The sequence below is a fragment of the Trematomus bernacchii genome, unplaced genomic scaffold (genome assembly GCF_902827165.1).
Source record: "Trematomus bernacchii unplaced genomic scaffold, fTreBer1.1, whole genome shotgun sequence".
Classification (NCBI taxonomy): domain Eukaryota; kingdom Metazoa; phylum Chordata; class Actinopteri; order Perciformes; family Nototheniidae; genus Trematomus; species Trematomus bernacchii.
The window spans coordinates 13,775,560-13,790,998 of NW_022987582.1; the positions used below are offsets into that span (position 1 = coordinate 13,775,560).

Consider the following 15,439-nt stretch of genomic DNA (forward strand, 5'->3'; position numbering starts at 1 on the left):
CATTAAGCAATTTCCCACCATTTCAAAAACCTGGCTTAAAGAAAGATCATCATTCTCCTAATGGACAGTGATGATGGATTTAAAACGGCATGAGCCCTGACATCGTGAGATAATGTAGATTAGCTCTTTGCTGCTCTGGATACTGGAGATACATGAGGATTTTTCTCTGAGGATTTGGCATTTGTGTGTGTTTTTCGTTCTGTAGGCATAACAGGCACTCCTACTTCATTGAACTTGTCAGGGTCAAAGGTCATGAGGATGACAGCTCCTGTGCAAACACAGAATGGCAGAAAATGAGGATTGGAGGAAGGACAGGAATAATGGCCAGCTGAAATGTTTTTCATAACCTTCATGTTGACAGAGATTAGGCGTTACTGCCAGTCTGGCTGTCTGCTTTGATCCGTCTCATGAAGTTGTTTCCCAACTTAGTCAAATTGTGGGTTGACCTTTCAGCCCCAATTCTGCTTTTTCTCCATTATAGCCTCATTGTTCTGTTTTCTGGTAGTGACTCATGTCCTCCTGGCTTCAGGTAAACACACACAGCAGGCTGCAGACATTACTGCTGTGCAGACATTTGTTAGACTCTTCAAATGATTTTCCCAGTGTGCATTTCAAGCACACGACTCTGTAAATGTGTAGCTATATGCAGATGTGTGTCATCGTATAGCCACAAAAGTGAAGACGTGTTTAACTGCTAGATGTTTTTGGCCTAGTGACCTCTATGTGAACTCAGAGCTCTTTTTAAGGGAGGATCCTTTTCTGTAAATGTCTACTTCTTGGTCACTCAAGCTCTTCTTGCTGAAGTTCAAGCTTATCTTTGTCTCCTGGATGGAGGCGTGTGGTGCAGTGGGTTGTGCGTTGGTGTTCGGATCAGGGGGTCACAGGTTCAAACCCCACTGCAGTCAGCATGTCATTGTGTCCCTGAGACACTTCACCCCAAATTGCTCCTGTGGGGATTGTCCACAGTATTGAGTATGTAAGTCGCTTTGGATAATAGCGTCTAACAAGTAACATGTCATAAAATGTAATGTAATGTCTCCTCTTTTCTTTCTAGCTAGCTCTAGCTGTTTAGTTAATTAAATGTCAGGAAATCGAGAAATATTCAGCAGGAATTAAAAAATAAATGAGGGTGTCAAATGTCTTTTTTTGCCTTTAGACCAGCAGTAAAAAACAAAAGGATATTGAGTTTCTAGGAATATATAACTTAGAAAAAGATACTTGTAGAAAGAGTAATACAGGTAGTTATATAGCTATATATCTATATAAATAAAGAATCCAATATATAAAGTTAGTTATTTTCAAAACACTAAGTGGTAGTTAAAACAACACATTCATTAAGTGTTATTATTTGTATTTTTTGTTCTTCCTTTAAAACATCTATAAGCTGTTGACTAATCACAACAGAGCTGGCCAGCTAACCAATCAGAGAAGACTGGCCTCTGGTTTCAGACAGAGGGTGAAAAGAGGTGCTGCAGCACAGGCAGTATGAGAAAATGTTCTCAACATTGTGAGCATGCTGATGTTTCTATTTAGCTCAACACAACCACTTGTGTCCAAGTACAGCTTCACGTAGCTGTTAGCTTGGCTGCACTTTTTTTCTACCATGGTTACTGGTGTTAAGTTGAAATCAACGCTGACAGTGAACCCTTTCTCATCCCTGACATATGAAAGCATTTTTATGTGACACCTTTATGTTTTTATCTCACTATATTTTAACAACATATCATACTGTTTCTTCCACAAGCAGTGACCTGGGTTGGCTTCTTACTTTACGAGCAGATTCTTACAAAGAGTGATGTTTTTACTGTCACGGAGGAGGGGATGCCCCCCCATACTATAACCAGATGGGTGTAGGGTAGGAAAGACTCGGATGACACTGATGCAAGGGAGCGAGGAAAGGAAGGATGAAGGGTTGGTGGGAGGGGTGATACAAAGATAAATGAATATTTGGGGAGCCTCAAGGGTCCAAAGTAAACTCCCTGCAGAGGCCCTGGGATCCGGGCTCAACATTAAAGTCCCAGGTGCCGTCAGAATTGAAGAAAGTCTTGGTCAGAAGAAAGAAAGGCAGAATGGAAAAAGCAGCTTTACTTCAAACGTCTCTTAGCTTCAAGCTGTTGTTCCCTCGAATCTCAGATAAGACGTTTTTATAAGTACAAAGTGTTCACGTGTTATTTTAGTTCTTATGCTGCCATTTGTATTGGAACGATTTAAGTGACATATTACTTGATAAAATCTAGCATGGAATAAAACTTGGGGAGTTAGAAAGTATAGAACACGTTCCAGTGCACACTGAGATGCCTTTTGAATATGCAATAGTTCTATGTTATTTTTCTTTTAACTTTCTTTCTTTTATTTGTTTCCCTATGTTCCAGGGGGCTCTTCATTACTATTCATGACAGAGGCCACATTTCAACAGTACTCCAGAACTGGCCAGAAAAGGACGTCAGGGTAAATAACATCACTCAAAAACCTGCCATGAAGTCTTATAGCAGTATTTGATATTCATGTTGTTCACTCGTTTCAAAACCCATGGCAAATGAATCATATTCTGTACAATTGCACCAAGAGTCATAATTCCTGTTATTTGTGCTTTTTTGGATTTGTATGCTGGCAAATCAAACATATTGAATATAAACTACTTGGACAAAACAGAATCGACAAATGGAGAAAACAAAATGGAAGCAACACACTTTTTTTTTTTAAAGTGCACAAAACATACAGCACAAAACAATAACACACATGTTACTATGATGTTAAAGGACAAAGATTAGCTCTATGGACTTCCAGAGAAGATAACCTTAACTGCCTTAAAGAATTATCTTCAGTGACGGATGGCCACAGTTAACATGATCCTTTACAACATGTTGTTCTCTGTGTACATGCTTGCTTTGTATTGTTTTTTGAATTGTTTTGAAATTCAATGTAAAATATGAGGACTACTTGCTTTGTACAATGCATCAATGTGAGGCTTCTCTCTGTGTTATTGTTCACTGCTTAGTGGGGAGTTGTCCGGCTAGTGTAGCAAAATGCTTTATTTTGCGTCAACGGAGGGACTGTGAAGGATGCAAAATGCAGACTATTGCTGGCAGTTGAGCAGCGATGGTTACATGGAGAAGAGCCGTACATTGTGCATTTGCAAACCTAAATCCCCAAATTCATTGCATTGATACAAAGCCTATTGAAAATAGGGAGGGAAAAGTGATTACTTAATAGTTAGCATTAGCTTTTGGGCTAATTTGTGATCAGTGTTTTCTTTATTTAAAGGTTAGTCATCTCATACTATCTCAAACAATAATGACTACAGTAAATCTAGTCCATTGTATACCTGTGGATGATTTCATTATTGGTTCTCTTGACCTGCTGCATTGGCCAATTTCCCAAAAGCCTGAATTATTCCCTTTATCTTCTGTATAGAGCAACTATGTGCAAGTCATAATCTCGTCATATTTATAATGACGAAACTAGTATGCATTCCTGGCATGTCAAATATACCTGCAGCCTCAGCCACCTGTTCGCAGCTGTCAACAGCATGGCATTTAGCTGGGATCTCATTGTCAGGGTGGTCTTATCGTAAACTCATCCAATATGGCCTACTTTTACCTTATCCATAGAGAGAAGGAACATTGGTAGTCATCCATTAATAGGTTGAGCAGCCTCAGTCACATAAGTGACACTAATGACATTCTAGGCTTTAAACCTGTCAGATTCTGGTAAAAAAACAGGCTTTAAAGGCTGTGCCAGGGTATTCTGCATCACACATATGGTGGAAAAATAAAAACGTTAAGAATTTGGAACATTTCAAATTAAACACTTCTGCTGGGGATATTAAATGTTGCACAATCGATTTGTTTCATGCTGTGGAATCAACCTACAGGAACGTTCTTCTTGCCTAATGATTAAAGTGAGTGGAAAGCCAGCAGAGTGTAGGAGGGCCTGGCTTACACTGAGGAAGAAAATGTGTTTCTGGGTAGCAGGGTGGATTTGTTTTGGTGAGGAAGGTTTGACTTCATGAGACATAGCGGCAGAACTGCTGCTTCATTTAGTTCCTCATTAAATTGTGTATAAAAGAGACATTAAATCTAATTTAGGAATATGTAGCACAAGGATTTAAATGGACAAAATGGTTACTGTGGCTGCTGCAGTACTTTATTGTTTATGGCTGACGGTAATGTTGATTTGCAGGCGGTGTGTGTGACGGACGGAGAGAGGATCCTGGGGCTGGGGGACCTGGGCTGCTGTGGTATGGGGATCCCAGTGGGAAAGCTGGCCCTGTACACAGCCTGTGGAGGTGTGCCGCCCCAGCAGTGCCTGCCTATCATGCTGGATGTGGGCACAGACAATGAGGTAAGAGCTGAGGTCTAACGGACCATTCACAGAACAATAAGCAACGGATTTTATGATGTAGGTTGGTTGGGTGGATTGTTGGTTTGTTTGTCAGCAAGATTACGGAAATACTACTCAAAGGGTAAAGGGTGTAGCATGGGCCAAGAAAGAAACAATTAGTTGGAGCAGACCCAAATCACAGGGTTAACACACACATTATTTTTCACTTACGGAAACCGCCTTGTTGCCTTGTTGCACTTTCCGAATGTCCTTTTAATTATAAAATGTTATTTTTACAATACATACATCAGTGGTAGAAAGTAGTATCTAATCATTTACTCGACCCAAGTATAACGTAAATTATTGTTATTTTTGAGACCTTGTATTTATATACTTCTTCACAGCCTTTCAATAAACACATGATGAGATATGATCTACTCATTATAATCTGTTTCAAGATAAATAACTAGTCGTACATCATGCAGTGCTGTAAGGCTGTAGTTAGGCAGACAACTGCTTTAAGCTAAATGCTTACGTCTCCACGCGAACATGCTAATCATGACAATGCTAACATGATGATATTTAACCGGGTTTAATGTATACATTGTTTATTATCTGAGGTGAGCATGTAAGCATGGTAACAGTTGTCAAATAGCAATCTTACAACTTAAGTAACAAGAGGTAACGGGTAAAAAACGGTTGTCCTTAAGCATTACACCTCCCAGGATTTGCAACAAATAACTATAAGTTACCAACAACCTGCTAACTTAATTCACACACCGCTGGCCACGCCATTGGAAGTAACTTGAGGTTAAGTATCTTGCATCGACATGTTGACTGCAAGGGCTTGGATCGCACCCACAACCTTCGGATTGAAAGACGACCACACTCCCAGATCAGTCCATCATTCCTAAACATTAGTCATAGACTAAAAACTAAGACTGCAATGGAAACATGTTTTATTATTCTTCACTACCCACATATAGGCCAGAGATAAAGTGGCCTCTAGAGCAGCAGGGGCTAGTAAAGTGTCTTTCTCAACTCAAGGTGGATTACATTGATTATAATAAATAAAATAAACTCTAGTCATCCCTGTGGATAAATTAAGTCATTATAGCCCCAAGGAGTAAGGATAAAGTGTGCTTAGTCTTCCTGCTCACCTCTTAACTCAACTGCCCCAGACCCTTACACTCAGAATATTGCTGCCAGAGTACATTATGATGTATGCCAGTAGGGAAATTCAACGTAGCCAGGTAGGTCTGACCTCAGAAATCAGCCAAGAAAAAGAAAACAAATCTCACACTTTACCACAGGGAAACACCCTTTATATTAGTGATGTAAGCAGCTCCGTTGATGGATGCCAGCTGGGAAAACACCTCTCCCCTCTGCCAGCAAGAGTAGCAACCAACAGAGAGTTACCCACCTATGCTCCCTGTTCGCTATGGCAGAGTCTCTGAAAGATGATTAAAACTCTGGGCAGGGCAGCACTTGTGTCTGAAGCCTGAAACAGACTAAGAATAGTCCGTGTGCACATCTATATATACAAAACTCTCAGCGTCAGCCAAGGGTGTGGCAGACTTAGTCGCTGCACAGCCTGTCAGTTTCTGTCCTTTATCTTCCAAGACTGTCCTCACATGACTCAGGCCCAAGAGTTTGGTTTCAATCCGAGAAGATGTCTCAGAAAGATTAGGGATGACATATGTTGCTGGGAATAGATGAGTGCAAATACAATTAGAAAAACTAAAAAGTAATATTTGTTAGATTGAAGAGAGACCAAGAAAGGGAGAAACCCACTGATTGCATGCCAGTGCAACCCTAACCCTCCATGGCCTTATGTCCCTCTGTGGCAGCTCTTTCCAGACAGCTCATCAAAGTTTTCCCAGCCGAACTTCTTTTGAAATTATAACAACAGTAATACTGCAGATTTACCAGAAACCCTATAAAGTATATTACATTGCTGCATTAATCCTCTTGGTGCCATTGTAACTGGAGAGCAAAATGGCCTCTCATTCTGCCAATTCCTCCACCTCAGCTCTTTATCTTTATAGACTTACAGTATGTAGCTCTGCCTTTTGACCTCTTCCTGTACTGGCACCTCTATGCATTCCCACTTTGAGTTCATAAGTTCTGGTTTAAGGTCATATCATCCGCAGCTGCGATTTTTTGGGTCCACGACAGCAGTTTTGGACAATTATGAGCATAGCATAATAGCAGCACAACTTTAACAAGCTGTCTCATGGCTTGAATTGGTCCTATGGTCTCAATCTGCCTAGAATCTGATGCCAAAACAGGAAATAGAGAGTGTGTGTGTGTGTGTGTGTGTGTGTGTGTGTGTGTGTGTGTGTGTGTGTGTGTGTGTGTGTGTGTGTGTGTGTGTGTGTGTGTGTGTGTGTGTGTGTGTGTGTGTGTGTGTGTGTGTGTGTGTGTGTGTGTGTGTGTGTGTGTGTGTGTGTGTGTGTGTGTGTGTGTGTGTGTGTGTGTGTGTGTGTGTGTGTGTGTGTGTGTGTGTGTGTGAACATTGATGCAGAGCTTGTGGAGTCTGATGCGGTGAATTTGCACTATTGTACTTAACAACTTAAAAAACAGTTAGTCATCGGAATATTTCAGCATACATGGATTAATTGAGTAGAGATTAGCCTAGCATAGCAGGACAATCCGCTAGCGTGGTTCTGTCCGAAGCTCAAATGTCGGTTCTTGACTCAACCTAATAAAGAACACATTGTAAATCGTTTAATCATCGGCAGAACCTTGTAACTCACAAACTAGCCAAAGATGACTGATTAAGTGTTCTGTTTCAAGAAAACTCTCCTTCTATCCCTGTGCTTAATGCAGACATGTGTAGTTTGGGTCAGTAAGTAATGATACTTTCCAGTAACAAGTCGCTACATGTATGCTTGGTGCAGGCAGGGCTTTGTGTGTGTGTGTGCCCCTATTATAGGACAATCCAACCTTGACCATTCTGAGCGTGCTTGCTCATGTTAGCCAATGTTAGCCTATTAAGATATTTTGCCAGTTTGTTGTTAGCTAATGAAAAGCAAAATCACCGTCAAGCACTAGCTAAGGGTTCTGAGATTGCATTTCGGCCAATGTGTTCCACCTCTAATCGGTTCACCTTCAAGCAACCAAAGCCCATCGAAATGTGATTGGTTGATACTACTCAAAATACAAATGGAAACCAGAACCCTTTGAATACTAAAACCTTGTCCCATTGACTACAGACTCTTCATCCATTCCATATCTTCTTTTAGAGTTTACTAGACTTGAGACCTTATGTGTATGGAGCTTCTAAACTCTTGGAAAGAAGGAGATATGTTTCCCATTTACTAGACGTCGATCAGTCCTTGACAGAAATCATATACACAGTGAGAAATTTGCCCGAAAGCGATGACACACACATGCAGTTGTATTGCTGCCTTTATATTTTTTTTAAGGAAATAATTTAAAAGAGATTTAATTGTAAAATTGCTTGACTCTAGCCAACTTTTCAATTATTATAAAGAGATGACAGGCTAAATGATTTGTAATGGGGCAAATAGACTGTGTGTGTTTATTATGTGAGGTTCTTCTGAATTCATATGGGAGGCATTCTAGCCTGCTGCCCCTCAGTACCTCGCCTCACTTTGACTGTGAAGGCATGATGGGAGCATTGAGAGGTTATGAGGTAGTGGTAGCCCAAGCTAATTATTAAAATGACCGTTATTAAGGGATTATATTTGTCCTTGAGTTGATATGGGGGTAGACAGAGGCGGGCAGGCTGACGTCCAAACAGTGGAGCATGCAGACCCTCTTACCAAGACATACTTTGTTTTTTATCCCTTATAAATAGTTTAACATTTTTAGAAATACATTTATTTGCTTTTCCCATATAACTCTTTGCAGGAAAATGAATTAGCATATTTCACACATTGTCAAGCTACTCCTTAATGTTTTATCCGATCATGAGTAGCTCTGTTTTAGCTATATAGAAAGTGATCCACCATGTGATTGTCTGTTATTTTTTGGCAAAGGAATGTGGAAACTGTTATCTTGTGTGAGAACCAGCAATAACATATCACTACCTGGACAGCTATCCTGCACAAAACACACAATATATACCGACAAATCAGCAGTAGAAGAGTCTCTAAAACTCAGGGAGTTCAGTTTTCACGTCATGTAATCTTCCTGTACAGTATCTGTCAGTGTATCCCTGGACTTGATATCACCTGGCATAACCTCAACAAACACTCTCTTGTTGAAATGTGATTCAATGATGTCATCCTGGACAATTTGTTGTTTGTGCATCTGTAGTGGGTGGGCTTTCACATGTCCAATGCACAGTGTCCTTTACCTCAGACGGGTTCACACTGTTCTAGATCCCTGGTCTTTCAAAAATGTCTTCATAAATGTACTGTAACAGTCCCCTTTTTAATACTGACGCTGCATGCTATACTAATTAAACATCCTCATTAAAAGTCCAGCACAACAAAGCAGTCAAATATAACTTTATATTATTTTCTGCAGTCCGACAGTCATCAGTTTGGAGACAGTTGCAACAGTGAATACGGAGCTTCTGTGTCTGTAGAGCCATACACTTCTGAGAGAAAAGGGCTGAACAACACAAAGGACAGCTTAACCAATCAACAGAGGGTAATCTGGGACAGAGAGACAACTCGTGTCAACAGTTCAGCACAGTGTCACTGAGGTCTATACGAGTCTCTTATGATGCAGTTTCTTCTATTCCACCTATGAACCCCAGTTTCAGGGCGCTTTTTGCTCCTGTCACATTTTGATGGCCTTGTTAGCTCTGCAATATGTAAGTCCTGTATCTCTATAGGAACAGCACAATCATGGCAAGAAGTCGAAAGAAATTAAATGTGATTTTTTGCAGTTTAAATTGTTAAAGTGGCAAAAATCTGGGAAAAAATAAAGCATTGAGTTGGAATGCTTACAAAGTAAATATACTTACAAAAACTCTTTACAAATGTTGCTAATATTGAACAAAATGGGATTTCCAAATGGGGTTTTCATTGCAGTACAGTAAGTAGCCTGCAGTTCAATCAAAATTTCACTAAGTTATGGTCTAAGTCGAGTCAGTCATGGCATCCCAGTTGTACAAAGGAGCGCAGAATTCTTTTCAAAAACTGTCAGAACATCCAAGGATAAACTTGTGTTTTTTACAGTTTCTGGCTATAATAAAGAATGTAACATTGGCCTTTTTTTTAGTTAACATGCCTTTCAAATCTGCCAGTGGGTTGTTGGGTCAAAGGTTCAAAGGCAGTTTTGTCAGTATGTAACTCAACTGAATAATGGCACATAAAGTCACCATCGAACTTAATAGACACATGAGTCGAAACTCCAAATGAGAAATTAACCTATTTTTTTTTAATTTGATATCTATTTGTATCATTCCCCTTGCATGCTCTTGCATCATCTTGAGAAATGACCACCAGAAGCGCTCCCTGATATCACCCCACCTCTCAGCGGGATCACATGAACATTTTTTGCTTGTTTTGGTTACTGTTTAACTTGGCCACCCCGAGCCTATTACTGTCCATTTGGAGCTTGCCAGGAAATGAGTTGTCAACTTCAAATAAATATTGCCTTATATAAACGTTCTGAGCTGTTCTTGGATATGGCGAGTCTTGACCCTGCCATGGAAAGGAGGCTGCCGCGCTCATCTTAGTGGCACCCTCTAATTATCCATCTCCAGAAGTAAAGGTCGCCTGTCCCAATGGGGCATGGCAACGCACTGGAGCAGTTCCCGACGTCTTGGAATTGAAAAACCCTGGAAGACAAAGTTGAGATTTAAAAGACTGTCTAGGGTGAGAACCTACAGCTTGTTCTGGAAGGTGCATCATTTTAAAGATCTGATTAAATATGTGCTGATAGACGAAAGCAAAGTCTGCAAGCAATCATTCACTGCAAGGTGGCGTCTTCCATGTAATTCATCCCATTCTCACTCTTTCATTTTCCATGTGTCTCTGTCACACACATGGCTTCCCATCAACCTCTGTTCTTCATGTTCTCCTGTCCCCGCTGAATCGCTCTCATTCTTCCAAATATGAAGGTGCAAAAGGTCAAAGTTCACTACTGCTGCTCTTTCATCTCCTTCACACTCTTCATTTGGATATCTGTAAAGCCTTGTTCCCTATGGCTTCTATACACACACATGTCCCATATTTACATTCTTCACTCTAATGTATTCTACTCCAGGAGCTTTTTGAACATTGGCTAAGTCTTTCTTCTGTTCTCACGTCAGTGCAGTTAGCAATACGTTTTGCATAAGCCAAACTATTACCTTGAGTTGTTCAAAATAAAGAAATTCTAACAAAAAACTTAAAATCATTTCGGAGAAAGACCAGAGAATGACTACTTTCGTACAGACAGAAATATCTCAACAAGTAATGGATGGATTGTCATAAATATTATTCCAACATTCATTGTTCTCAGAGGATGAACCTTACTTTAGCTATCATCTGACCTTCTCCTAAACATCCACCAGGAAGTTTAAGTTGTAATTAATTTAAGTGTTTAAACATTGACAGTACTTGATGGATTGCCACACAAGTTTGTAAAGACATTCATCATCCACTGTAAATAATCCTTAAATGTTAGTGATAACCACTCACTTTTCCTCTAGCACTATGATGAAGCTGACAAAACTATTTTTTTGGGCATCTCAACTACCATTTAATGGACTACCATGGTATTTATTATGAAAAATCATGTCTGGCTATAATAGTATTTACTTGAAAATGTCCAAAATGTTAATTATTTTAGTTTGGTTAGAATTCCGTGGGCATGGAGATGTATCTGCAGATGTGTGTGTGAACTGACGTGACAGGAGGTGTCTCTCAGCGCTGTAGTACACACACACATGGCAGAGGTCTGAGGTCTACACATGTGTCTGTGTGTGTGAGGGTGTGCTCACACACTGTAATATCTCTCCTCTCTCTTTTATTTTCACACACAGGCACAGCACATGTACTGGGCATAATTCACATACATAGTCTCACATATTCCCTGACTTTATACTTCAGGTTTTTATTTACTTTTTATTGAAATACTGCACTCAATATTACCTTGTAATTTTTTTATTCCCCTGATGTTTCATCCTATAAAATGTTTTTACACTCACTAAAACTGTACATTTGCATTTTGGGAAGTATAGGATCCTGTGTTTTGGTTCTTGGCACATACTAGATCAGGATATTTTCACTTCTGTTATAAAGATTTACTAGTCTCTTTAAAGCCCCCCAACTTTATGGAAATGCAATCCTAAATAGTTGGAGTGCAGTGTAGCCTACAGACCTTTTGGAAACCCTTGAATTTACAGGTCTTCAATTTCCTACTCATATTTTAGTTATTTTCCAGAATAGAAGTATTTTAATTAAATAACACAAAGGTTCTTATTAAAGTCTTAATTCATGTAAGGGCTCACAGTTTTACAAAGAGTGTACTGTTTACAGTTGACTTGCATCACATTACAGACCTTCTACGAGTCAATGTTTTATAAGGGGAACTCCTTTAAAACCAAAAAGCTCTAAGGGCCAGGGCCAACAAGGACAAATAAAAGCATTTAATTGTGTGCATTGATAATAAATTCAAATTTTGAAAATAAAATAAAACTTCTCGCGCTTAAGGCAGCCTTTAAGAGAAACTGTACTTAAGGATCTCTTTTAATAAACAATGAAGTCATTTATTTGTTTGGAATAGACACAGTGTGGTTTTAAAAATTGCTTCTATTCACAAGGAGTGACCACACAAATTTAAGGATTTACACTCAACAGGGCGCGTCGGTTGCTCTCCTTACTTGATTTAAAGGACCAACGGAATTTAATTAATTTAAACTTTATTATTCAAATGGTATTTCAATTTCACACTTAATAATTCAACTTTATTCTAGAAAATCAAAAAAAGGTCCTCCTTATTTTCCCCTTTATGCTTGGCCCTTCCGTACTTGGGGTGTACTACTGTATGTAAAAAGAAAAATATTAAAGCTTAGATGTCTCATATTCTTTCCTTTCACCTTCTCTCCTTCACCTCCATGTGTTTCTGCAGGTGCTGCTGAAGGACCCTCTCTACATTGGCCTGAGACATAAGAGAGTGCGAGGCCGGGCGTATGATGACCTGCTGGATGAATTTATGAAGGCTGTGTCAGACAGGTATGATAATAATAGCCGTCAGTGAACCATCTGCCCGCTTCCTTTTTGCAGTCTGCTATTGTCATCTTCATGCAAACAGCATATGGAGCTGTTAAAATAAATATTTCAAGCAGTTTAGCAGAGTTGCTGCGTGCAGTGATCTTGAAGGATTCAGGCGTCTGGAGCTTCAGCGGATGAGTCAGTTTTACCTCCTTTGAACTAAGTTCTGGTTGCTAAGCAATGTCAATCAAAACTCTGCCTACTGGATGAATGGAAACTTAAGCTTATTGAAAAGTGCTTTTGATTATAGTGGCACTGAGAGTACAGCTATCCAACCACTGGGTCCGCAACTGGAATGGACAATCCTATGTTTTTGAGTCTTAGTTACATAACAATATCCATTTTTAAACTGTCCCCAGTGATTTGAATTGCTTGCTTGTCCACAGAAACTCAGCTAATTGAGTTTTTACGTAATCCAATTAGCTTCTTGGTTTTCATATTTAATGTAATACATGATTGCTACCACCGCCATGACGTTATGTTTTCGGAATTGGTTACAGAAAAACAACCCGCCTGAACTTCTTTGTTTCATCCTTGTTGTTTCCACATTACGACTTACAGTAAATCTAATGAACACATTGAAGTCAAAACAAACGACTTCCCTCGGTAAGTGGGACCATCCGAGGAACATGTCAATGCAACACAGGCTTTGGCGGTGGGTGGTCTCTCTCCAAGTGCCATTCTTGTTCTGAATGCAATATGATTGATCATTTAAGCACAGAAGCTTCCTTGGATAGTAGGATATATCTGGTTTAAAGGGGCCCTGTTGTGCTATGCCCTATCCTGGAGTGCGTTATATCGATTTGTGTGCATGGTCTGTAAAGGCTAGCTTGAAAGGTTTTAGTTTTTTAGTTTAGTTTATTTTTATTTTTTTCGAGCGTGTAAAACCAAAGAAAATACAAATGAAACAAAAGGTGATACAGACATGATACAGTACGTATTAGACTCCATTGTTAACTTATGTAACATAGTGACATCACTATGTAACAATTGTGCTTCTTTTGGCTAGCGTTCCAAAACATTGTACGCATCTCTAGGCCGTTGACCAATCAGAACAGAGCCAGCCAGCTAACCAATCTGAGCAGACTGGACTCTGGTGTCAGATAGAGGGTGAAAAGAGGTGCTGCAGCACAGGCAGTATGAGAAAAATAAAGAGCTTTTTGAACATTTAAGCATGTAAACATGTCACAATAGAGGCACAACATACAAATATGAACCTGAAAATGAGTATAGGGCCCCTTTAATAAAGAAGCTGTGACTCCATTTGTCCCAGTCCAAAGAACGTATCTCACCATATATTCCCCAAGGGGATTTATACTCAGACTAGTAGACATGCTATTAGAGTGAGGGGTTAGTTTTGGCTTGTCGGGGGCACAGTACGTGTTTAATATTCCATATTGCCATTCGTTTGGTTTTCATTCGCTGATCTTATCTGTTCCTCCTCTCTGAGCTGCAGTTAATGAGTCATACTGCTTCCCTTCGGGGCTCGTGTTTATTGCAGTCTTGTCCTTAATGAGACTTTTGTATACCCTAGCCTTGCATGCGTGCGGGCATATCTCTATATCTGTGGGTCCCTGTGTGCCATGAAGCCACACACACATGGGCCTGGTTAAGACCCGTCCTAACCCAGAGAGCCAGAGTCCAGCAGCAGGAGCCTGGGTCTGGGCCCCCTCCAGCTGGCAACAGGAAGCCATGACTCTAATAACCGGGTGGCTTCTCAACTACAGGGAACAGTGAAGCTTTTTCCCCAAAGGAGCCAGATTGGCGGAAAATAAGTAATTATGGGCTCAGAGATTGAATGAATGATTACAGCTCTGCAGCCTTTCAAGTAATATTCTTGTTTAGTTTTCTAAGAAACTAAACTATAAGAGTCCAGATTGATTCATCATAAATAAACAGAAGAAGTACAGAGGGATTCTTTTATCCAACATTTAAAAATACTGAAGGAGAATGGTACGTGTTTGATTTCCTCCAGCCGCTGCTCTTGTTGAATAATCAGCAGGTGTTGTCTGCTGCTCTGTTCTCCAGGCAGAATGAATCATCCCTTAATCTCATTGCGTCTACACCCTCATCACAAAGCTCAGCAAAGGTTTCAAAACTTTGAACTCAATCTTTTCTCTCATAGAAACACTAACCTTTGTTATCACCCTTAATCCCTATGTTTTTCTTTTAGCTTGTCCAGATTTCTTTGTCACAGTCCCATTTCATAAGGCTCAGCAGAGCTTTCTGAAATAGAAGGAATGTGCTGGAAGTGAAAATTACACACAAGTAGAAATTACCAGAAAAACTGTGCTTTACTGTAAGGCCCCGTCCACGCGGAGACGAAACGTGTTGTATCCGCTACAGTTCTCTATCAAATCAAATCAAGTTTTATTTATATAGCACATTTAAAAACGATTTTTGGTAGAGCCAAAGTGCTGTACATGTAATAAAAACACTTTACTACAATCACAATAAAAGACAATAATTGACAACAGAAATATAAAAAACAAAAACACAGGGAATAGTCAGGTGTCATGCTCCGCTCTGACTAGAAGGCCAGAGAGAAGAAGTGAGTCTTTAGTGAGGATTTAAAAACCCCTAGTGTCTGGGCCGACTGTGTGTGTGTGTGTGTGTGTGTGTGTGTGTGTGTGTGTGTGTGTGTGTGTGTGTGTGTGTGTGTGTGTGTGTGTGTGTGTGTGTGTGTGTGTGTGTGTGTGTGTGTGTGTGTGTGTGTGTGTGTGTGTGTGTACAACATGTGTATGCACACGAGTTGGACAGCTGTGTTTGGACAAAGCACCCTTGTGTGTGACCTTCTTTATAGACGTCCTCCTGACTCCGACTAAAGGAATCACTCTTCCTCTGTTCTCCTAGCCCCCACCCCACCATATAAGTATGTATGACATCCACCTACGTCCTATTAGCTGGAGATTCAGATTTCATCAGGTCTCAGC

At 40.0% G+C, this 15,439-nt stretch overlaps 1 protein-coding gene across 1 annotated transcript in view; it reads left to right on the plus strand.

The window, feature by feature from the left end:
- The window catches only part of me1 (malic enzyme 1, NADP(+)-dependent, cytosolic), an 89,382-nt gene that overhangs the window by 61,155 nt on the left and 12,788 nt on the right, over positions 1–15,439 (plus strand). The window contains exons 4-6 of the mRNA XM_034127987.1: positions 2,373–2,448; positions 4,183–4,344; positions 12,364–12,467. Coding sequence (XP_033983878.1) covers positions 2,373–2,448; positions 4,183–4,344; positions 12,364–12,467 — 342 coding nt within the window. The remainder of the gene's footprint in view (positions 1–2,372; positions 2,449–4,182; positions 4,345–12,363; positions 12,468–15,439) is intronic.